Source organism: Ictidomys tridecemlineatus, chromosome 9, assembly GCF_052094955.1.
Source record: "Ictidomys tridecemlineatus isolate mIctTri1 chromosome 9, mIctTri1.hap1, whole genome shotgun sequence".
Lineage (NCBI taxonomy): Eukaryota > Metazoa > Chordata > Mammalia > Rodentia > Sciuridae > Ictidomys > Ictidomys tridecemlineatus.
The window spans coordinates 52,729,639-52,755,064 of NC_135485.1; the positions used below are offsets into that span (position 1 = coordinate 52,729,639).

At 32.4% G+C, this 25,426-nt stretch overlaps 1 protein-coding gene and 1 long non-coding RNA gene across 4 annotated transcripts in view; one reads left to right on the forward strand and one right to left on the reverse strand.

The window, feature by feature from the left end:
* LOC110598920 (uncharacterized) overlaps positions 1–25,426 on the reverse strand; it is a 379,394-nt gene that overhangs the window by 21,325 nt on the left and 332,643 nt on the right. For 2 of the 3 annotated variants that reach the window (XR_013425804.1, XR_013425807.1), the window contains exon 12: positions 2,973–3,119. This is a non-coding gene — a long non-coding RNA (uncharacterized LOC110598920). Of the gene's footprint in view, positions 1–2,972; positions 3,120–8,999; positions 9,121–25,426 lie in introns of those variants that run through there. The other variant, XR_013425805.1, reaches the window with a different exon arrangement.
* On the forward strand, positions 17,805–24,290 carry Prr27 (proline rich 27). Its single transcript, XM_078021378.1, has 4 exons — positions 17,805–17,885; positions 19,259–19,320; positions 20,367–20,387; positions 22,465–24,290. Exons 2-4 carry the CDS (start codon positions 19,270–19,272, stop codon positions 23,434–23,436), a joined length of 1,044 nt encoding a protein of 347 aa, XP_077877504.1. The 5' UTR covers positions 17,805–17,885; positions 19,259–19,269; the 3' UTR covers positions 23,437–24,290.

Below are 25,426 nucleotides of genomic sequence, written 5' to 3' on the forward strand. Positions count from 1 at the left end.
AACTCTTTATTAGGCATATCTTATATTTAATAGAATTACAACTTAAAATATCATTTGCTCCAAGGCAATTATTTATCAGATGAAGATAGGTTAGTTCTAGAGCTAATTTAGATGTGTATCCAACTATTGCACAAGATACTCAGTTCTTTCTCCAATTCATTATAAATTAATAAAATCAATGTGCATATTAATCATTCATGAAGTACACACATTCAGACAGAAGTATTATTTTTTTCTTATAGAATTATCAAGAGAAAATATATTTTTGGACTGTGCAAAATTATCAAGGGAATATTTACATAATGTCTGACTTTATTCTTAAAATGTTTATTAAAAAATAAAAAAATTAAAAATTCAATAAATGTTTGATTATACAGTTTTCCACAAATGAATGTATCTTACTCTCCATATGAATCATCTCTATGGGGGAATAAAAGAAAATAAGAAATTAGTTATATTTTAATTTTATAATTTTAAAATTTGTTAACATTTAATTTTATAATTTGAATATAAAATGCACCATTTATTGCAATTATAATTGTAACAAATTCAAGGCAAAATCTTAGCAGATGAACATTAAGTTGGTTATTTTTATTTACAGCATTTTAAAAGGGAGTGGAATGAATGATTTTTCTGTAGCTAATTTACTATATTCAAATACCTATTCAATTCAGCCCACACTTCTTAAATGTGTGAAATAGAGAAAAAATTCATTACCATAGATGGGAGATTAAAATTAAAAATAAAATTTTATATTTTATACAGATTTTTAAAAGTAGCTCAAAAACTACTTATATTAAAATATATGATAGGCTGATAGAGTCTACCATTATTTCTTTTTGTATCATCCTTAGATTTTTTTCCTAATCTATTCTTTAGTAACATAATGTAATAAATGGTACTCTCAGAAGCAATGTGTTGTCTAAAATAACCATAGAATTAGTGAGTTATTTGAAGTATTATTAGTTTTTGTTGGCAAGTTTCCCATAGTTTCACTAGACATAAAGTAAAAAAGAAGAAAAGGAAGAGGACAAAGAACAAGAGTTCCATCGTGGTGAATAAAGTCTTTCTCAGCAACATAGACAAATGAAGGAAAACAGAAGATGGGCAGTGGAACTCTGGTAGATTTACAGCTTATTTAAGGATAAAAAATAGCAGCTTTATTTGAGCAAGGCTGAAATGAGTGTGAACTTGAGCAGATAGGCTGTGTGTGAAACAACTTGAGAATTCCTCTTTGGATGTACTGCAAAACTGGTTTACTTTAATGGACTTTGTTCTTTTTCAAATTCTTCTAATTTCTTATAACCTAGAGGTTTGTATCCTATTGATAATTAATCAGAATATATTGTTCACAATTTTTGATGATCATGGAAATGATAAGAGCCAGGAGAAGCCAAGATGAGGAACTTCATATTGGCCTGAGTCCTATGAAAGCACAGTGAGAATGAGTAATACTAGCCTTCACTCCTGCATTCACACAAAAAAATATTTATCAATCCTACTGTTCTCTAAAACATATTAGAGATTCAAAGATAAATAAATATGTGGCCCAATGTCACAGAACATAGTGATTGGCTCAGCATATTTTTTAATATAGAGGATGTGAATGAAACTAAAGTGTTACAAGAATGCACAAGTGAACTTCTGAAGTAGATGCAGAGAATTGGAACTTAAGGTCAAGAAAAAGTACAGTTTACTCAGTTTACTCAGGATAAGGAAAATGACATTTTGGAAGACTACAAAGAGACAAAACTGAGAGATAGGATACTATATCAAAAGCAAATATTTCAGCATGTGAGCAGGGCAAGAGTTAGAAATAGGATGACCAGTTAGACCGGTATGATACATAGGGACATACATAATGTCATGAGGGGTAGATTTAAGAAGGCACAATATAAAGATATATTTAGAAAGTAGGACAGTAACTCATAAGGACTGGCTTTATAGTAAAGCCACAGAAAATGACCCGTGTTTCTATCTTAAGAATTAGAACATTAAAAATATTATTAAGAGAAAAATCAGATTGAAAAGAAGTAACAGGAAAAATACATGTAATTATTTTGATAAATTTAATTATATTCATGTATTTACTAAAATAGATGAACAGAAAAGATTTAAAGTAAGCATATGTGTGTGTGTGTGTGTATGTATATATATATGTTCATATATATATGAAACACATACAAAATCCTCATCCTATCAGGCTACAAGTGGAAGTTAAAATGTTTGAAGCTACAGTAACACTAAAATGAAGGAACTTGAGTTTGGAAGGTCAAAGTATGCATATTTTTTCCTTCCTTTTCTGATTCAACAGTTTAGGAACAGGGATTGTATATGACAGGGAGAAACAGGAACAGTGGGTTATAGACTAAAGGGAAACCTTGGGCTACTTATAATATCAGTCACAGTAGTAGGATATTTTAGATTGATGGACCAGAACATACCTGATACAAGTAAAGGAAACAAATATCTGATCATCTATAAATGCCAGCATGGTCTTTGAGAATGCCATGGTGTTCATTCTCACAGAAATATCATTAAAGGTTCATGGTTTTATCACAAGTGTGGTATTACATAGATGCTTTAGCAATGCTACTCAAGTATGGTATTTGGAATGATGTTTGTGCCGAATCCTCCTTCATCACATCCTCTTTCTCCTCCTATATTTGCCTATGATCAAAGCATTGTGTGTAATCTGTTACCACAGTCCATCATATTCATTTTAAATAAAATTAAAACCAACAGTATTTATCTCCTTGAATTATCAAAAGGAAACACAGCAGCTCACAATACTGAAGAGGCACAGTGATGAGCAATATTCCAGATATTCAGAGGGCAACTGCATAATAGATTATTAAATAGACAGGCTTAAGGCAATTATAGTACAGAAATGCAGAAGTGAGTTAATTACATGAATTGATACTGGGAAGTAGAACATGCATACTAGATAGAGCTGCAGCTTTGGAACTTACCAGAATATTGATTATATTCAGCACTCTGAACATAGAAGACATTGTACATGAAAGATGTTTCATTCAGAAGGGAAATAGGCTGAGGACACATCCTCCATATCACCACAATATACTATGTGAGAGAAAATAGAGATGTCCACGAAAAATCTGTGAGGAGAAAGAGAATAGCCAAAGGTAAGACAATATCTTGTTAATATTTTAACATGGAAGAAAAGAGAATTAAACATCAAGAAGGAAAGCCTAATTCCCATAAGCTAATTCTGCTGTGACCTTGAAGTTTGCTTATCATCATGAAACCTCACATTTCTCATCTGGAAGGTGTTATCATAATATTGGATCCAAATTAAATGGGAATGCATATGTTATGTTACAAATGAGAATTGCTCAAATGAAAACTTTAGGTATTATCATTATGATTTAATCATTATACTGTTCAGTAGAAATTCCTGAATAAAAAAATCTCTAAGAATAATGGAGGAAAAAAATACAAGAAGCAGTGAGAAAATATCTTTGGACAATACAGAGGTCATCTCAACTCTTAGGACTGGCAAGTCATTCCCTTCTAGTACAAGCCAGATCTTAGGTCTACCAGTTGCAAATATTTTGTATTAAAAGGAAGTGTTTTAGTTAAACTAAGTATTTCTCAACCCTCAAAGACATTCACATTCTAATTCCTAAAATCTGTGAATATGTCAAGTTGTAAGGCAAAAAGGAATTAAGATTGGAGATGGAATTAATTTTGTTAATGATCTGAAATTGAGATTAGGCTGGTGAGCATATTGTAATCACAAAAACTCTCCAAAGTGGAAGAGGAAGGCAGAAGGATAAGAGTCATGTGATATGAGAAAAATTCAAGCAGTCATCAATGGTTGGAAAATGAAGAATTCAGGCACTGAGCTAATCTCAAGGAGCCTCCAGAAGTAGAAAAGAATGGAAAGTAGATTCTCCTCTATAGCTTCTAGAAATGAGTGCAGCCCTGAGGTACCAAATTTTATTCTGAAAGCATCCATTTTCAACATATGACCTACAGGTTTAACATAAAAAATCTGTTTTGTTTCTGGTACTTTGTTACAACAGCAAAAGGAAAGTAACACAGGCAACTTGCCTCAAATGTCCAGTGTTACCATGAACACTGGAATCTAATAGATCTGAGAATAGGTGAATTTTTATAAAAGTTTACTAATTATGAGATCTTGGGCTCCGGAAGCCCTAAGAGTATGCCCCCTACTGCAGTTTTCTGTACTATTCCTAAGACTTCCTTTCCTGTGGGGCTCATCCATATGGCTACTTTCCTGTGTTTGTATATATACATATAATTTTATACTTGTATTATAACTTATATAAATTATATAATTATATAAATACATACATATGACATTGTTCCCAAAAGTAAGTGGAACAACTTCTAAGAAAAAGTTCTTAGGTCACAGACTCGTATGTGCTCAGCATATGTGTTCACTATACAGCACTCTGTCTGAACTCTAGAGTGATTGGGGAGAGTTGAGCTCTTTTTCTCTGTAGATTAATGAACAAACAATAAGATGTGCCTGTAAAATTTTTTGAGGAAGATAATGAAAATGATATGATGATAAATGATAAATTGCATTTATATAATAGTTTTTTTAAATGTACATAACACGTTCATAATGTTCACTAAATACTCAATATTTTGTGTAATTAATATTAGTTTCTCATATATAAAGAGAAAATGAAATTAATTGCTTCTTAATAGTTCAGGATGATGGACTTAAAATATAATCACTATGGCTCATATAACCACTATTATCATCTGTTAGTAGAAAAAACTGATATTTTCTCTCTTTAAGTCAGGATGAAGATGCTGAGGAGTCTCTTATACATGTTTTGCAAGAACAGCAAGTAGAAGGCAGACAAGGGTGTTTCATGTTTATTTAGTTCTAAGTAAAGTAGGGAGAATCAGTAAAACGTTTTCTAACTTCTATATTTTTAAATTTATGTATTTTGTCACTGAACTATTAAGTAGCAAATAAAGACAAATTTTTCAGATCATTAAGGTGCACCAAAGCTACTGTGTTCTTGAAATATCTTTTGTGTTGGAGTTGGAGTTTTAGTTTTACATATGGAAAAGTGTACATTTTACTCTGTGTGTTGATTGGCTTGAGAACTTACATTTCTTTGGTAGGCTAAATCCATCATGGTTTACCAAAGCAATGTCAGTTTCATCATACTTAATAACAATAGTTCTGAATCTCTAATGTTGAGCCAGAGGACTAAAAATGTAACACACATATGACTTTGCATTAGGAAAGACTGGCCAGGAGTTGTAACTGCAATTTACTAGCTCTGTTCGCTAATACAAAATACCTAAGTTTCATTTTCTCTGCCATATCCCTTGTTGATTTTTTAATTTTACTTCTCTGGTTTAGTAGTCTCAATGAAAAAGTCAGTTCCTAAGCCAAAAGATGGGGAATGTTGGTTCTACATATTCTCCTCACAGTTGTAGGGTTTCTGATCTAATTCCTAGGTCTTTGATCCACATCAAGTTGAGTAATACGCAGGGTAAGAGATGGGTTGAAATTTCATAATCCTACATATAGATTTCCAGTTTCCTCATTTTTATTCACACAAAGTATTTACAATCTAATTTTCAAATATTTATTTCTCATTTCAGCAAAAGATTATTATAGGAGACATTGCAACATAAACATTATATAGAAAAAGAGAATATACAATTTTATATTGCCAACTTGAGGGAAACATTTTCATCTGGAAAATAAGAGTTAAACTGAAGAACTCAGGGTCTAATATCATTAAGTATGATATAATTCAGGATTCTAATGATATTTTTTAATTCAATCTTATTAATTAATAATTTTATTTTTATTTATATATGACAGCAGAATGCATTACAATTCTTCTTATACATATAGAATACAATTTTTCATATCTATGGTTGTATATAAAGTATATTCACACCAATTCATGTCTTCATACACTTACTTTGGATAATAATCATCATCACATTCCACTATCATTTTTTAACTCCATGCCCCCTCCCTTCCCTTCCAACCCCTCTGCCCTATCTAGAGTTCATCTATTCCTCCCATGCTCCCTCTCCCTATCCCACTATGAATCAGCCTCTTTATATCAAAGAAAACATTCTGCATTTGTTTTTTTTGGGGGGGCGGGGGATTGGCTAAATTCACTTAGTATTATCTTCTCTAACTCCATCCATTTACCTGCAAATGCCATGATTTTATTCTCTTTTATTGCTGAGTAATACTCCATTGTGTATATATACCACATTTTTTTATCCATTCGTCTATTGAAGGGCATGTAGGTTGGTTTCACTGTGAAAACAGCTATTGTGAATTGTACTGCTATAAACATTGATGTGACTGTGTCCCTATAGTATGCTGTTTTTAAGTCCTTTGGGTATAGACCGAGGAGAGGAATAGCTGGGTCAAATAATGGTTCTATTCCCAATATTCCCAGAAATCTCCATACTGCTTTCCATGTTGGCTGCACCAATTTGCAGTCCCACCAGTGGTGTATGAGTGTGCCTGTTTCCCCACATTCTTGCCAACACTTTTTGTTGTTTATATGCATAATAGCTGCCATTCTGACTGAAGTGAGATGAAATCTTAAGTGGTTTTGATTTGCATTTCTCTAATTGCTAGTGATGATGAACATTTTTCATATATTTATCCTTTATCAGTGGTGACAGCAATGACTTTAACTAAATAAGTACTGACTGAGATTTGCTGTAAGGCACCGTTCTATGCTTTTGGGGTTATATGCAAAAATAAAATTGCTCAGATCAATGTCCTAACATGTTTTCCTATTGCTTTCTTCTAGTAATTTGGTTGGAATTTCTGAAGCAATATTTTAGATCTCAAAGCAATTTTAGAAACTCTGTCATGAACATTTATTAAAGAGACCAGAAAGAGATCCCTGCTCCACTGAGGCCTCAAAAGAAGCCGTGAGAACTCCAAGACCCTTCATTCAGAAGATCCAGACTGGTGGGCCTGTATATATCTGAAAAGTTTGCTCTGTAACCTGGCAAGATATCCACAGTATGGCTTACTGCTTGGATAATTTTCCAAAACATTAGAGAAGAAAATAAAAAGAAATATTTCTACCTCTGAAAGAATTTACTGAGGCTCAGAAGTCATATTGACCCTGAGGTAAGAGGCAAGAAGAAGTCAGGTCCCTCAAGGAAACCTGTCCATGTTCAGCAAAGGGGCATCGGGACAGCACCTGCGCTGGCCTCAGGAAGGTAGGAATTTCACATGGGAATGTAAAGGAGAGAGAGACTGGTGTCCAGATTTGTTGTTCACATCTCTTGAAAGAACACAGATTCTCAGAATTCAGTTCCTCTCTGTATAAAGAAGCACCTGAATTAGTTGGGTTTTTTTTCTTTCTCTTTTTTTCCTCAAGTTTTCATTCTTCTCAATTTCTAAAGTTAGCAATGTGACATTTTCCCTTACCGCTAATATACTTAAGTCATGATTTATTTAATAGTTTTCTTAAAATTTCTCTTAAAAAATCAGTTATCGTTAATAATGTGTTATATATAATCTCACTCAACTCACAGGTTTGATTATATATTTATTTTTAAATAAACACAAAAATATTCAAGTAGGTTGCCTTTCATTATTTGCTGCATAAATTAACTGTATTAATTAATTTATTACTTATTTAAAACATATATTTAGCACACACTATGTCCTCATATTTTTATATCTTAGAGATATAAGAGTAATTAAAAGAAGAAATACAAATGAATTTTTATTTATTTTTATTTATAAATGAAGGATTTTTATATGCACACCCAAGAGAAAATAATGTATAAACAATAGAGTGAAAACAATGTGTCTAATTCTTTTGTTTCTTTAAGGAAATTCCAAAGAAGAATATTGATATGGTAAAGTATTATTTTTATATAAAGCTTATTTGACTCGTATTTCTAAAAGCTAATAAAGTATTAATGCTCTTGAAATATTTCTCTTCTAATAATATACTTTAATAATATAAAGATAATTAATATTTTAACTGATACATAATTATACATATTTAAGGGGTGACATTCCAATACATATATACCTTGTGCAGTAATCAGAGTAATTGCATACTAATATTTCATATTACTTAAAAATGTGATTTCTTTCCACCCTTTAACTGTGGTTCTCTTAACTGACTTTAACAGCTTCAGTTATGACCTTTCATGTAAGAAAGACCTTTCCACAAGAGTCTAAGTTTCACATTTTTTCCAATGTTTCTTCTTTTGAAAAGAAAAACAGAATTTTATCATTTCTTAATCTGGGAATTTAAATCATTTGGTTTCTTTATACTAGTACCCCTAAAATATAAGAAAGGCCTTTAGTTCTACAGATATTAAGAATAGAATGCAGAAAATTCGATTTCGCATATCCCCAAGTCTTTATTATTATTACTATTTTTTTATTTGTCAAGGAATCTTCTAGTAGTTCATCTAGAGGGGTAAATGATACTTTCAAAATTAAATAATCAGCCAGTTTAGGGAATTTTGCTACTGTGTTTTCTTAATTGAGTAATTACTTTAATTAAGTGTTGCTAATTTTTACCAGAGATATAGATATATAGATATAGATATAGATACACACAATGAAAATTTTTAAAAAATTCTTGTAAGAAATACACATAGATGCAGTCAGGATCTGACTGTCTTCATAGCCAACAGTAACTGTTTTATGCCATTCCCTAAGATTATGAATAGCTGAATATTGACTCCTTGGAAACATGTATTTTTAAAGCAATCCAAATCCACATCACTACTCTCTAAATTGCCTTAATTATATCTATGCCCAGCACCTTCTCTCCTACAGTTATAATACTGGACTGAGTTATAAGTTGTGGATATCACAGTTGCAAGAAACACCTGTTGAAAAAGGAACACAATTGGGAAATGTCCTGGGAGAAGGTACTGCATGAAGGATGACCCCAGTCTTGTGCCTTGGGGCACAGCCCAAGGTCTTCCTCCTTGGTGCCTTGGGGATCATTCCTTACCTTTCCCTTCCATCTTTGTGAATAAAAGACAATGGTCTTCCAAGAAAAGTCATGCAGGCTTGGCCAAACACCACAACAAGCATCATTAGTTTTTCTCTTCTTTCTCCCCGAATCGCTTCAGCCTACACTTCATAGGAATTTGACATTTTATGAAGAAAGTGGATAAATAAAAATTTTTTAATGTAATAATTTTTAGTCAAGTACAATTATGCTAACAAACAGCATGCTCTGACAATAAATATTTAAACTCATTTAATACATAATACTTTCCCATAAAATTAGAACTTTGTTCTCTGGTAGTACTGACATGACCTTGAATAATCAAAATAATTATCTCTAACTCTCTTCTATAGTGATACAGAGAAAATTACTGGTGGATTATAAGACGAAAGCTGATTTTCTTTTTCTTCCCTAAGGAATCAACTGAAGTACTTATTGGCATGATTTTCATTAAATAAAATTAACTAAATATTATCCCATAACATTCTATCTGACACTAAGGATCAGGGTTTTCTATCAGACATGAAAAAAAAAAATCACAACCTGACAACATATATTAGTAAATCAGGAAATGATCTTCTTGCCTTTTTACATGATCTTTTTCATTTTATCTTTTTTTTCTACTTGAGCACTTGGTCTTAGGGTGTGAATAAACCAAAGGAATCTCTCAATTCCACTTCATTCTATGAATATAGAATAGAGTTAATTTTGTGTGAATAAACTTCCTTTCAGTTAGTCCCGTTTGATATCACTTAGAATGTATCCAAATAAAACTTCAATTAATATGCTTATACATGGGTCTGTTCTGACACATGGGATATTGGAACATTTACTTACATATTTTCCTAGAACAAAATGAAATATTATTTTCAGAAGGTCACCTGTCTCCAATACCCAAAAGTTGTTTACCAACATCAGAAAACCATGAACCCATGGACTCATTAATACAAATGCTTACCAAATCAAATTATCCCCATTCTGGTGAGTGTTCTCTAATTTTATTTATTTATTTATTTATTTATTTATTTATTTATTTATTTTTATTTTTTGGTGTTGAATATTAAACCCAGGGGTGCTTAGCCACTGAGCCACATTCTCAGCCCACATATATGTATATAATTTGGGTATCACTGAGTTGCTTAGGGGCTCACTAAATTGCTGGGACTGGCTTTGAACTCGAAATCCTCCTTCCTCAGCCATCTGAGCTGCTGGGATTACAGGCTTACACCACTGCACCCAGCTCTTTCTATTTTTAATTTAAAAATTTATTAACTTTTGTGTTAAATATAAGCTGAGGAAATGAAATAAATAGATAAAATTCCAACAAGTTCTCATGTACAAACTGAAACAAAATTAAAGTTTCTATACTAGAAATTAAATTGGAAGTCATATAATATAATACATCTACAATAATGATAATACTAGCAGGATGTGTGATGCATATCTGTATTCCAGTGACTCAGGAGGATCACAAGTTCAAACACAGACTCTTTACTTTAGGAGGAATACCCTGTTTCAAGATAAAAATAAAACAGCTCAGAATGTAGCCCAGTGGTAGAGGGTCCCTGGATTCAAGTTCTACTACCACAAAAAGAAAAAAAAATGATAAACTTTATTTACATTGGATTTTGTTTGCTTATAATATTTAATTTTTTCCTATTGAAATTCTCAGAGATAGGTCAAATTAAAGAATATTATCTCCAATTCACAAAGCATCTGAAATCCTAAAAATAGCTAGAACAACCTCTAATTAACATTTATACTGTAATTTATGAGAAAAAATCGATATAGGAAACATTTTCTCTAACAAAAGGAGAAAATGAGAGGAGATTAAACCCATAGAATTGGCAATTTAATATTCATAATAAGGAATTTAGAATCAGAAGACTTCATATAAATTTAACATTTGATTTTAGTCAGATTTCTCAGAATTTTCTTATAATTTAGTTTTTTTAGATATGCATACAGCATTTGAAGATATCTTCCATTTTATTAGAGAAAATAAGAATCTAGTACTGGTGGTTTGTATATAAGATGCCAAAAGAAAATCATAAATATTTTCATGGAGAAATAACTATTTTTTGTTTGTACCTTATTATAAAGAGTTGTTTAAAGTAAAATGTGTTCTTTTTTGGACTTTTAAGAGATGATTTGATCAACTGTTTCTACTTCATTTTTATGAGTACACCCATAGGCCTAGAATTTAAGCAATAATTTCAATGGGATTCTTACATGAAGAAAGTGATCTTAAATAATATTATTAGATAATGTACTTTCAACTTTAATGATATCATATTTTATCTTATGGTTAAATTTTGCTTGTACTTTTTTGACTCACAAATGCAAGTTATCAGTGTGTAATATGCATGTATGTGTAATTTACAAACTTAATTACAGTAAATTTTTTTTATAGCTAGTTATCCATTCAGCCAGAAACAATGGCTCTGGATGGAAATCATCACATGACAATGTTCACAGACATTTTCTTGTCATATGTAGTTGAGTCAGGAAGTTCAGACTCAGCATTTTGACTTGAAAATGTATGACATCAAGAGAGTTTCAGGCACAATTAAAGTCATTTTAAAACAAATTACTTGCATCATTTACTCTGAAGTAAAAAAACACCATTTTTTTTAATGCATAAAACCTTCTTTTTCCTAGTTTCTCTCTTTGACATTTTAATCAATGGATTTATATTCATAATGGAGACTTGAATAAATTCTAGCACACATCAGTGTTGCTTGTTCCTTGTGTAATCACATTTTACTTGGCTAATGTCCTAGCAGAATTCAGGTTCCCTCTTATCCCAAAATTCTATCTCAGTTCACCTTCTTTTATCTTTTTATATGTTTTGAATATACATTTGCAACATGAAAAGTACATTTCAAAAACACTTGTTGGGAGTGTAGCTCAGTGTTAGAGCACTAGCCTAGCATGCTCAGGGTTCTGGGCTTGATTCATAACTCCACCATAAAGAATAAAAGAACAGTAATAGTAACAATAACAATAATTTATTGAGGGTGTACGATTTACCAATCACAATTCTAAGCCCTTTGCCTATATAACTAACTTAATGTTTACAACAAACCTGTGACAAGTTAATACTATCAATTGATCCAAGATAAGGAATCAGAGGCCCAATGGAGGTTAAATAAATTGTTCACAGTAACTCTCAGAAAGCAGACAATCCAAAAATCAAACACAGATTTCTAGTTCTAGGGTCAAACCACTACTGATACCAAATCATACCCAAAGCCAGGTTGGGGACAGAGGGGCGTTGAGAGGCAATTTTTTTAACTTTAGATGCAGTGTGACAAACTTGATTTGCTTTTTCTTGTCATTTTGGCCCTCCTAATGATGCAAAAGGGTCAGACAACAAATAATTTCAAGTGATTTAAAAAAACATAACTATTATAGATAAGAGCTAAAAATAGTTATATTTTATAAATGGCAATATTTTATTTACTGTCATTATTCATGTTTACTCTACATTTTCTTTAAAATTTACCATGTGTCTCATGATGTGTGTGACTAGAGAGATACAAAATTAATAGACTGAACTTAACCGTTTTTAATCCCTGTTCCAGAGGGAGACACAGAAAGGTTAATACAGTGTACTAAATGCTAAGATAGAAGTAGCAGAAGGACATGGTAGCACAAGGTCAGGTGATGAACCAGAGAACTAGTATAAGAAAAAAAAAAAAAGCACTGAATTGACCGAAAATTAGAAAAGAAACAGAGAAAACCAAACCATGTACAATGGATTTTGAAAACTTTATTTTTAAAATTATTTCTTGAAACATAATCTCCAAATCATTTTATTATAATCTAGATTCCAACTAGATCAAAAAGTTTTAAAATACAAGAATAATAATATTTTGTATGACTAATAAGCTCTTTGGAAAATAAGAATAATTAAAACATTCCTTCAAAATTGACTTAAAATGTAAATACCATTCAATAAATGCATAGAAATGTTCTTTTGTATGTAACATTGAAGAATATATTAACTTTTATTCATTATTTTGTTCAGATTTGTCTAACCAGAAAACAGTGTCTCTTTATAATTCATAGATCTCATTGAGTCTTTTAAGCATAAACACAAATAGGTATTAAAATCCTTCTCTGTGTCAAATACCCACTCAAGCACCAGAAAATTAAATTAACTAGTAATAGTTCTAAATAATAAATTCACTTAAAAAACTATACCATACTAGGATGAATGAGTGTACATGTGTTCTGTATAAAAATAAACATTATCTTCCGGAATACAAATTCAGTATTGCCCTTTTTTTAGGTTTGCCTAGAAAATATATCTGCTACAGTTTTCCTTTCTACCATATTACTTCATTTTTTGATTTATATTTGAACAAATCTGTTGATAAAACAGAAATATTGAGCAGAATATCTTCCATATTTCTTATATTATTATTCTTAGTTCAAGTTGAACATGTTGGGTCTGTGCTATGGTTTCATATGTTCTGAGTGTATGACTTTTTAATATGTTTTCAGCACTCTGTAGTATAGAACCACATTACTGTACTTTTCCCCCAAAAGTAAAATGTTCAGTGTATTCTTTGGTGTGTAATAATAATTTCCATTGCTTATACTGACTCACAAGGCTTGTGATGCTAATACAATGAGAACTTCAACAAGGAACTTTTAACAAATTTTCACTACCATCAAAATAACTTTGTACACTTTTAGGGCTCTTCAGTTTAACTCCTCATTAACTGATAATCTTGACCATTACAAATTATGTTCTCCTACAACAGCTGGTTTAGCAGTACTGTTCAGCTGTTATTTTACCATATCTCTGATTTATTCATGCTTAAATTTGCCACAGCACTAATCCAAAACCTTCTCCTAAGCCTTTCTCTCTCATTCCACATTATCACATTAAAGTAGGGAGTCAGACATTAAGAACATAACCCTCTTAAGCCCCAGCCTCTCCACTAATGGTGTCACCACATAAGAAAGAGAAAAAGCAAACAATTAAATGTATGTATGAGTTATAAAGAAAAAATATAAGGGGGTACAAATGTCCAAAGAAGATAAGAGGGTTGGGGAAAACTGTAGGAAAATTCATAAGGGAGAGAGGGATAAGAACGTGAGTTATTTGAGCTTGGAAATTTTTGTGAAGAATTTGGCTGTGATGGGAAGGTATTAGTGGGGTTTTATAGGTAAGTAACACTAAATGTAATGCCTTTGAACAGTGAAAAGACAAAATTTAAAGATTTTATCTTTGACTCCATAAGATCTCCCAGTCCTTTAACTCTCCTATTCCAATTCTATCCAAACCCTCTTAGCCTGGCTTCCTTTCTTAAAGAGCTTCAACACTGAAAGACCTTTGAGGAGGGGAGGACATATGGTATATAGCTTGTAGAAGTAGAACAGGGAGAAGCTAAGAGAATTCTTCTTTGTCTTCATAGAACCTTCAGTCCCTTAACACTCTGATTGTACTACATTCTCTCTATTCGCTCTACAGGGCACACTTCCCTTGGACTTCATCCTTGACTAAATATTATCTTGATTGTTCGTATAACTCCCCTGCCCTTCTACTTTTAACCAACCTTACCTGGAAAACACTTGACCATGTGAGACTGAATTTAAGTCTACTACCACTCTAAGCAGCTGAATCTTAAAGTAAGTTTATGTTTATCCCTGGGTTACTAAGGATATCTGATCAAAACTACTTGGTGGTATTAGAGTTAGCTGTCTTAACTGTCCTTAAGCTTCAAACATTTATCTCACCAGACAACAACTTCCCTTTCTACTTTATCCATCTACCTTCTGGTGTGACATGTAAATAACTTGATCTAAATCTGAATATAACTTGAACTCTCTACTTCAAGTTTCAAAGGATATATGGTCTTTGAAGCTCATAGCTTTTTAGAAATATTTTAAAATTTCTTCTGTGTTCTATCCTTTTTATTGATGTTCATTTTGGCAAAACTAATGATAATGATTATACTACCTAAAACTGACCAAGTTCCATTGTTCAGGGTATGTTATATATATATATGTCTAAATTAACCTTACCACTATTAAAATTACTACTAATATTACTAATATAGCTATTAATATTATACCTTGTAGAAGAGAAATTACAGAAACAAAATGCCCTTCCTCAAGGGTATTATCCTATTTGGCTCTTTTAATTAAAACTGACTTCTTGGTAGTTCTTATAATTTTCTGATATTTTTATGGATTCCTAGATATTTTTCATAAATTCCTCTTCTTTCTCATATAAAAACCAGGTAGGAACCTGACCTCAGCCACCACTTATCTAACTTTAAACATGTTTCTTATAGGATTATATCCACTTTAATCATTTAAAATCAATTTTTAACTATTCAGATTAACCTCTAAATTTCTACCCCATCCAAAGTTCGATTGTCTCCTGAATGTAATATAAATTGAGGAATAAGTATAAGAATTTTGAGTACTGAATCTCCAGTACTCAAAACATTATCTAATATTTAGATAAATTCTCAGGTTGTACCTATATATTTTATGTATTTCATTATAGCAAATTAAATTGGAAGATAGCATCTACATAGCTCTTTTTTGCCATCAGTAAATAAGCATCAAGGATTTGTCAGACACCTAGGTTTAAGATTATCTCATTGGTATAGATGAGGGGGGCTAAAGATTTTTCCTATGATTGAAGGAGACTTAGAAAATATTAAAACATAAAACACATTATAAAAATTCAACCATGGGTTGCAGATTTATGGCAACATATTTAGTAATACATATTTGTGGAATATTTATCTTGTGAACTAAGCCCATTGACATTTTCCAGAGCATAGCAGTCATTTGTGGATGAAAAATGTCCTTTTTTCATTACTACAAAAAGGCAGTATATATCTATCTGGTCCATCAGTCATAAAAGCTGATATTTACAGAGTATGAGATTGCACCTAACAAAATAGGTTACTCATGTCCATATCATGTGTTCTTCAACTGTTAACATAATCCACAGTTTTTCATCATGTTATTAGGATTTATTCATATCATTTTTAAGATTCCATTCTGAAAAAAAAAAGGATCAACTAAGTTTAAATGCAGCTTATCAACTTCTTCATTTTCAGAAGGGAATATTTGGGCGATCTGAATTTCAAATACCCTGTATTAATTTTGTCCCTAGATTCCTTTTATCCACAAGAGGACATTTCTCTTGTATCCAGGGCCTTTTGTAGTACCCTGCAGTCATTGTTTCATCAACTAAGGAGGGCAGAGAGTGAAGGAACAGAGAGAGAGAAGAAGGTGAGGTAGAGAGAAAGAGAGAGAGAGAGAGAGAGAGAGAGAGAGAGAGAGAGAGAGAGAGAGAGAGAGAAGGAGAGAGAGAGAGAGAGAGGTATGTAAAAGGAAGAAAAAGGAAGGAAAATTCTTGGCCATTATTTCTTTAAAATTTCTTATGTGTTCTCTTGTGCACACGTGTCCTGCACCCCATCTCTCTTAGGATTACAATTATACATATATTAGACTATATTAGAACATATACTGTTTTTCAAGTTGTAATTTCTGTGATATCATCAGCTTCTGATTCTTTCCTGGGCTATGTTGAATATGATGAGCCATTTTCTCTGTTAGTGAACTTTTTAATTTCTAGCATTTCTATCTGGTTCTTTTGCTTTACATCTCTGTGCTAAAATGATCTCTGTAATCTTTCTTGTATACATTTAACACCAGAATCTTCCATATACTAATCAAGGTTATTTTAATACCCTTTTTGAGAGTTACAACATCTGTGTTAACAACCAACACTTCTGACTATTGCTTTTGTTTGTTTGTTTTGGGTGGTACTAGGAATTGACTCAGACACATTCTACCACTGAACTACATTCCCAGCCCCATTTTAAAATATTTATATCTTGACACAGAGTCTTGCAAGTTTCTCAAGCTCAGCTCAAACTTGCAATATTTCTGCCTCAGCCTCCTCAGTGACTAGGATTAACAGGTATATATATGCCACCATGCCCAGCAAACTAGTGCTTTTTTTAATCTTCAAACATTCCCTTCTTGCTTTTATGTATTTTTATAATTTTTGTTGAATGACAGGTACAAGTTTTAGTTCAATAGATAATAAGGTAAATGTGTTTACGCTTGAACATAATTACACTTTTTCTTCTGAGATATCATTAGTGTGGAAAATTGTGTTATTTTAGTCCACATGAGAGCAAAGGTGGACCACCCCTTGGAAAAATGGAGTACTCTCACCCCTGAAAAACACTACAGCCACTGTTACAATGCAAGAATATCAAGCTAAATCATTTCATATTACTCCAATGTATGACTTGGGCACTTCCAGCCAGTTCTTGTTTTATCATCATTTCTTATTTGTTACATATTATGAGGTATATTAGGTTGTCAATAATAAATTCAAAGTATATAAGAGTTATTTCAATTTTTAATATTTATTCATAGTAGGTAATTCATGTTTATAGCACAAATACAGGAAAGGAAGCCAAGCTATTGTCTAAAGAAGATATATTTATTATTCCATTATATTATATGCTTAATATAAGATGAAATAAAGCATAAATTTTTTTATCACCCTTTCCTACTGATGCCAAAATACATTCAAGTAATGAATATTTGCAAAGTGTATTTAGGAATTAAGTTTAAGATACTTATCTCTTTCTATTATGCTATGGAACTAACTTCCCTTGTTTAATTGTTCTATCAAATGAAGTAGTAATTCACACCCAAATTAATGGGCTTTTAATTATTTTTTCATATTTTATACTGATTATAAAATAGAAAAATAATCCTTTTGTTTTTAAAGGCCATTTTATAAATATACCTGGAAGAAAGAAAGTGAGACATATTTTTCAAATCAAGACTTAGGACTTCCTTCCTTCCTACCCTGGAAACAAGGTATCCTCTTTTCATATAAAGATGCTCTTGTGTTTTGTTGTTGGTTTTTTTTGTTTTTTTTTTTTTTTTTTTTTATTCTCTGCTTGATCTCAGTAAGACTCTAATAAGGTACCTATAAATTCAAGATGTATTTATATTCTCTTCAGGTTTGGAGATGTTGGAACACAGGGTATTGTGAATATCTAATATGAAACTGCCATTTCAATACTGCATAGGAAGAGACTTACCAAAGGAATTTTTGCCTCTAGTTTAGGCTGGACTTAGGCATTGGCAAAAAAACTAGAAAAACAGGCTTATCCTATTTAGAAAGTTATATGTTCTTCTGAAGAACTGTTCAATAGGGTCAAGTAAGCCCTTCTCTCTTTAGACTCTACTTGAGAAAAAAAACATACTGAGGAAAAGGGAAGGCAAAACTTCTGCTATGTGAATGAGACATAAATGTTTTCTTCTTTCTAGAGGGTTCTAAAGTTAGATGTCACAAGTGACATATAGGTAGATGATAAATAAATTGAGAGGCTGTGCAACACTGTCAGAAGATTTTTAAATGTCAAAAAAATCTGAGATTTTTTTCATTTCTGAAATTTTTAAGAACTCAAATTATAATTCTAGAATTCTTCATTATTAGTATTCTTAATAAAACATCTCTTGTTGAGCATTTATATTTTTCACATTTTGACATTCTAAATAATGTCAACTATGTCCAGTGTACACTTTTTGTAAAAATAGAGATATTTTATGCGTTTGAAGAAGGGAGAAGCTATACAGTTTAATATAGAGATTGGTTTTGTGTTCCCTAAAGAAAATTGAACACAACCTAGATACACACCTAAATATATGCCTGCTACTTTTACTCTTCAGAGACAAACAAAAGGTTTGGCCATCAAAGACCTAAAGTTTAACGCCACAGGGCATGCTAGCAAACAGTTTCAGACTAGAAATTTTTCCAAGTAGCTGATACCAATCTCACATTGAAGCCATAACAATAAATTCCAATAAAGCTCCCACAGAATGGCGACTTTTAAACAATTTTAGTTCCAGCTAAACCTTCCAAGACAAATTAATGACAAAATATGCCACTTTGTAACTGAGTTAACTTTGTAACTGAGTTTAACTTCTACTTAAAGACAGTTAGTTAGAAGTCATTTAATTGTTAAAGGAAAGTTACTGGAAAAAAATTTTTTTGGCGTTAGTGTCATTCCTGTTAGGTCATACTCACAGTAGTTAAATAGTAGGACCCAATTTCTGTTAAGGGTCTTCCTCATCAAACTAATGAAACCAAGTATTCTTTTGATTGTTTCTCTTTATCAGAGAAATAATTATAATATATATTCATATTTTCTGAAGCAACAAGTTTATAATCTTCCTGTTCATAGGGCCAATCAAAATGAAGCTGCTTCTTTGGGTTTGCATCGTGTGCGTTGCTTTTGCAAGGAAGGTAAGTAAAATGGACTTTTACAATCATACCAATGGTGTAACTATGAAATAATCATTGGAAAAGATTCATGCTAAAGATAAAATTATTGCCCTGTTTATTAAAAAAGCAGAGAAACATATTGATGAGCATGTGGTTTGTTGTATCATAGTCTTCGAAGGAAATTTTAAAAACCAAAATAATGACAGTTACAAAAACTAGAGCAACCACAAGGATAAGAGTTAAGTAATATAGGTGTCTGGAGGAGGAAAGAACTACAGAGAACCAGAATCCCATGTAGACAACTTTAGCAGAGTTTTATATCTTATAATTATAGAATGCTGAATTGGGACTTCTCTGGCAGAGAAGTTCCACTGCTAGAGGTACTTGTGCCAAGTCACACAGGATACTTGATGGGATAAAAGCAAATGAATATAAAGACCTGCAGTGTAATATAAATAGATAAAACTCTAGAGTCAAGATTATTTGAGGGCAAATTCTTAATCCTAGCCAGTGAGCAGTTAGTGTGCCGAACACCCTCTTTGAGAAAATAATAACACCTTCCCCCAAATAATTGTTTTGAATAATTATGTAAAGTGCTTAGCAGAGGACCTAGGATATAGTAGGAAATGATACACTACTATTATTTTGTCCAAATTTAAAATATTGTTCTACTTCCTAAAATTACCTGAATCAAGCTTTAACTCTTAAAATGGTAAATGATGAATTTACTATTCTCTCTCTGTCTCCTTCATACACACACACACACACACACACACACACACACACACACACACACACAAGCAAAATTAGATAAATAAGAGCTGAATGATCTTTCATATGATGAAAATTTATGTACACATAGGATATTACACACTAAAATTCATCTGGCCAAAACGAAACTTCCTGATATATGATGATGATGATGGTGATGATAAATAATTCATACTGATGATTACTATCTCAAAGAAACTATAATAATTATAAGGTTTTGCAAATTTCTTCATTAATAAATAAATCTGGGTACAGAATTTTCAAATAAATAACCCTACTAAACTTCTTTTTTTCAGAAGCGTTTTCCCTTCAATAAGGTAAATCTTTTTCATTTAAACATAAATATGTCTATTTTTACTTTAGACTTTGTTTTTTTGTTGTTGTTGTGTTGTTGTTTTAATTTTTTTTCAGTTGTTGATAGACATTTATTTTCATTTATTTATTTTTATGTGATGCTGAGGATTCAACCCAGTGCCTCACACATGCTAGGCAAGCGCTCTACCACTGACCCACAACCCCAGCCCATAGACTTTGTTTTATATTTAACAATTCTCTAATTACTTGACAATGTAATTTAATCACTGCTAATGATATTGAAATAGTACTTATATTTATCTTTTCTGATTTGATGGAAAATATTTACTAAATATAAATATACATGTCCTGAATATACTTATCAGCAGTTCTTTATTTCTTTTCAATGACCAGAAGCATTAAATAAATGCAATAATTTTGTGGTATAATAAAATGTTTGCTTTGCCCCGAGTTTCTTTGATGCCTGTCATATTTATCACAAGGTAGTTGAACAAACTACATAATGTATCCAGCCAGACTTTTCTTGCATGAGCTGTAGTCATTCTGAATGTAAGTAGAAATCTAATGAAAAAATGTCTTTCGGTGCTGTTTAATTTAAAACAATCATTGTTTTCTTTGTTTTAGAAATCTTTCTCATCCTCATCCAGTGAAGAGGTAAAATATATTCATATTTATTTATATCTAAGGATACTGAAATGTATCTTACATTATTCATTTTTTCTTTAAAATGGATTTTTTTATCAAATAATGTTCAGTGATTCAGATTATTATATTTTTCCTTGAAAAGCAAAGAATTTATTTAGGAACCTATTCATTTCTTTTCCTCTGATGGGCACATTTAAAAACACAAACAGAAATATAAACATATTTATATTTAAACATTCTATAACTTCTTATTTATACTGATATCCTGTCTAATTTTATTGCCTGTTTATTAGAATAAATACTTAAAAGTCAAATTTAATTATATAATAAAGTTTTACATTTCTAAAAGTATAGAAAAAGAAAGCAGTATGTTCCAACAAATACAAAAAGTGAGTCTGTTTATAAATTGCATCTATTATTGACAAGTAAACTTGGAATACATGTAAAAAAATAACTCCATAACACTAACATAAGTATACAAGAAATATTAATGTTGTTTATCATACTTTGAATTGATATTTATCAAAATTTAAATTTTCTTGAATTTTAATTGAGCTATACAGTAAGCAAAGACTCTGGGAGTAGCCTTCCCAGGAAAAACTGATAAATTTATGAAAAGAAATAAAACTTCATGAATATAGGCCAAGAAACATAATTTTAAAATGTAAAATTTTATAAAATTTTGTGGCTTTGAAACTCCCTATCTCACACATGTGTAAGAGACAAACCTGGAACAACCAGAGGCTGATATGGAGTTCTTACCAAAAGAAGTCATTTGAAATGTGATGATAAATTTATGAATAATGTTAATAAGGTAGTCATTTAAAATGCAAATTCCACAGGGACAATTCTGTATGAAAAGCCAATTGTATATCATCCACATGTTATGGGCCTACTCCCTTGATAACAAATTGAGAAGCCTGACTTGAAGTGAATGTGAATGGACACTTTGATGAAGGGGGAAAGGAGTTCAGAGATACAAATCTGAATTTGGGGACAAAGGGACCCTTGTCCCTAGAACAACAATAAAGGGGTGAAGAAATGAAGGCTTTGGGAGACAACTTTAGAGACGTTGGGCTAATGAGGACAGTACATGGGGTAGCGCAGAGAAGGCCTGGAAGCACCAATCCTACCTCCTTATATCAACTCTGTAGCATACATAAACATCTCTTAGTTTTGCCCAGGTCTACACTGGCATAATCTGCAGTCTATAACACTCTTATTTGTCTAAACACAAAATACTTTTCCCTCAATTTGGGTTTGTTCAATTTTTTTAAGTAATTATTATAAGTTACATTCAAAACTTATGAAAAGACTAAATTTGAATTCTTCTTTTAAAAAATCATTACTTATATAATATTACAGCCATAACATAAGTAATGAAAAGATAGAACATAAAGTTACTTATCATTTACTTCTTTGCTTCTTCCTTAGGATGTCAGTAGCTATGGCTACCCACTTAATCCATCTCTGGATATTCCTTATGGCTCACCAAATGATGATTTCCCAACTCGTCGTTTGCCTACTCTTTCCTACCCTCAAATGAATAGTGGAATGAATAGTGGCCCCAAATACCCTGTAGCTGACTCTGAATCAGGGCAATCTCCATATCCTTGGGTTCAGTCTGCTTCTGGCTCTCCCTATGTGTACCAAGTCCCTAGTTATTCCCCACCTCAAATGAACGCTCCTGAAGCTCCCGCTGCGGCTGGTCCTTGGGCTCCCTCTGCTGCTGCTCCTCTGGTTCCTCACCATTATCCTCCTCCACCTCCTCCTCCTCCTCCACCTCCTCCTCCTCCACCACCTCCACCTCCTCCTCCTTCTCCTCCTAGGGCATTTCCCTTTTCCCGTCCTTTAAGTATGTCTGCAGCATCTGCAGAACCATCTGGTCTATCTTTTGAATCTGAGGCAGTTTCATCTATGCCTGTAGCAGCTGAGCCTGCTGCAGAGTCACTTTCTTCAGAGTTGACTGCAGATACTCTTTCTTCAGTTGAGCCCGGTGAAGTCACAGATGCCCAGACTGCTGCAGCCAAACATGCTGCAGCCAAACATGCTGCATCCCTGTCTCTTGCAGTCAAACAGTCTGAAGTCCAGTCTGCAGCCAAACAGGCTGCCTCCCAGTCTGCTGCAGTTAAATATGTTGCATCCCGGCCTGCTGATGTCCCGTCGACTGCAACTGAACTTACTGGTGCAGCTATGCCTGACACCCAGTCGGCTTCAGCCAAATCTGATGGAGCTGAACGTGCTGTAGGCCATTCTGCTTCAGCCAAACCTGGTGGTAATAAGCCTATTCTAGACAAACCTGATATCTCAGAATCTCAACCCTCTCCTCTTGACCAGGTGGGTTGCCGGTACCTCACCACTGGAATGCATGAGATTTGTAGGAGAAGAAACACAACCTCCCCATAAGCAAACATTTAGAGAAGGTTTATTGAAATACAATTGACATATGCCAAACTGAGGGTACTAAAAGAGTACACTTTGATAGGTTTTGACACATGTATACATCCACAAAATCACTACCAGGATAATGAACAGCCAGAAATTTTGCCCATTCCTTTGTAATCCTAGGTTCCCCTTTCTCCCATTCTTGATTTGTTTTTGTTTGTTCATTTTGGCTTGGATTTGGTTTGAATTTTATGTAGGTGGAATAATACTGTAAGAATTCCTTTATTTCTGGCTTCATTTATTTTAGATAATACCATGAAGATGTGTAAACCAATAGTAGGGTTTGTTTGTTGGTTTTTTTTGGTGGGGGGGTTGTTTGTTTGTTTGCATATTATGATTTTATTATATAGACAGAACATAATTTTTTTACCCACTCTTCTATTGATGAACATTTTGGCTTCCAAATCGGAACTACTTATTTATGACTGTGTCAGCTTAATTCATTATAATGGTAAATGAAAGTGGCTAGATATTATCCCTTTTTCCTAATATTAAGGGAAAACATTAATTTTTCTCATATATGCACACAGACATATATTCAACATGTAATATACAATACATATGTAAGTTCTGGAAATTCTCCTCGGCTAGTGTATACCTCCTCCTCCTAGGGTTTACCTCCTTTGCTTCCAGTCTCTTAATAATCACCATCCCACTGAGATCCTGAAAGAGTCTTCCTCTTCCTATTTTTGTACATATTGTACTTGTTTGTTTCAGGCAAGAGAGTTAATATAGTTTCTGTTACTTACCTTGGCCACAAGCAAAGATTTTTAAACTTTTTTAAAAGCAGTTGTTTAAAAAGCCCTGTGTCCCTATATCTTGTTAGATATTTATTAGGTTATTTTATAAAAAGCAAATGTGATTTAAAACTGCACAGAAGGTACTCAAAACCCAGGAACAGACTGGAAAAAAAATAAAAGCTTAAATACATCAGTAAGTAGTACACAGTACACTCACCACTACATGAATATATCTAGTACTTATTTCCTAGAAGAAGATAGGAACTGTCCTTAAAGATAATCATCAAGGGATAAAATTAAATGTGTGGTTTTTTTGCATCTAGTTCAGATAAATATAAAGAGCTAGGCATATTCTCCATTGCTCCACACAATAAACATGCTAATTTGATAAACCTCTTCCACATAAGTACTTTTCATCTCCCAGGATATAACGATAGTCCCTGCTTCATTTGAGAGTAGAAGGGACATGTTAAAAAGTGAGAATAAGTTGAAGCAGGACATGATCAGAAGGGACCTTGAAACAGTTAAATGCCCTGGACTTCACCCTGTAGCCAAAGGAACTTATTAAGGAACTTCATTGGGGGGAGTGATTTGACAGATTCTCTGCTTTAGAAAGCAACTCTGGTGGCAGTATGTTTTAAAAAGATGAGTTTATAAACTTATAAGTAGGACACAACTTCTTAGAATGATTATTTAGAAAATATAGGCCAGAACTATTCAATGAAGTATATTTTGCTGTGTATAAAAAAATCTTTCTCTTTTTTTTTTCCTTTAGAGAAATGACAATTTCGACAGAAATGAGTAACATGCATTTGTTTCTGTAAGTCAAACATGATAATGAGATTTAGAAATCATAGTTTAAGTAGACCAAATCTCATCATCTGAAACTACTTTTGAATATATTTTTACTACATGAAAATGAGAAAGTGGGCTATGGAGAAGTGCTTAGCAGTCTACCACCCCAGAATTCTGAAATTATGAACTCAAGTCCTATGTAAAGAACTCAGGTTACTTTGGGAAAACTAGAAAAGTTCCTTCCTAAATTGATCCAAATTGATCCTGACTTAAATACTTTGAAATAACAGTGGTCAAAATAGGAAGAAATTTCCATAAGCAGAGAGGGAATTAAACTGTGGTTAGGAAGAGGCATTGTTGGCTTAAAGTTCTCACAAGTCATTATGTACAATGTCTACTCAGCCACCAGTCTTCCC

Coding starts and splice junctions, on each gene's coding strand:
- Prr27 (XM_078021378.1), top strand. CDS start 19,270: ATGAAGCTGCTTCTTTGGGTTTGCATCGTGTGCGTTGCTTTTGCAAGG. Junction 19,321..20,366: donor GCGTTGCTTTTGCAAGGAAG/GTAAGTAAAATG, acceptor TCTTTTTTTCAG/AAGCGTTTTCCCTTCAATAA. Junction 20,388..22,464: donor AGCGTTTTCCCTTCAATAAG/GTAAATCTTTTT, acceptor CTTCTTCCTTAG/GATGTCAGTAGCTATGGCTA.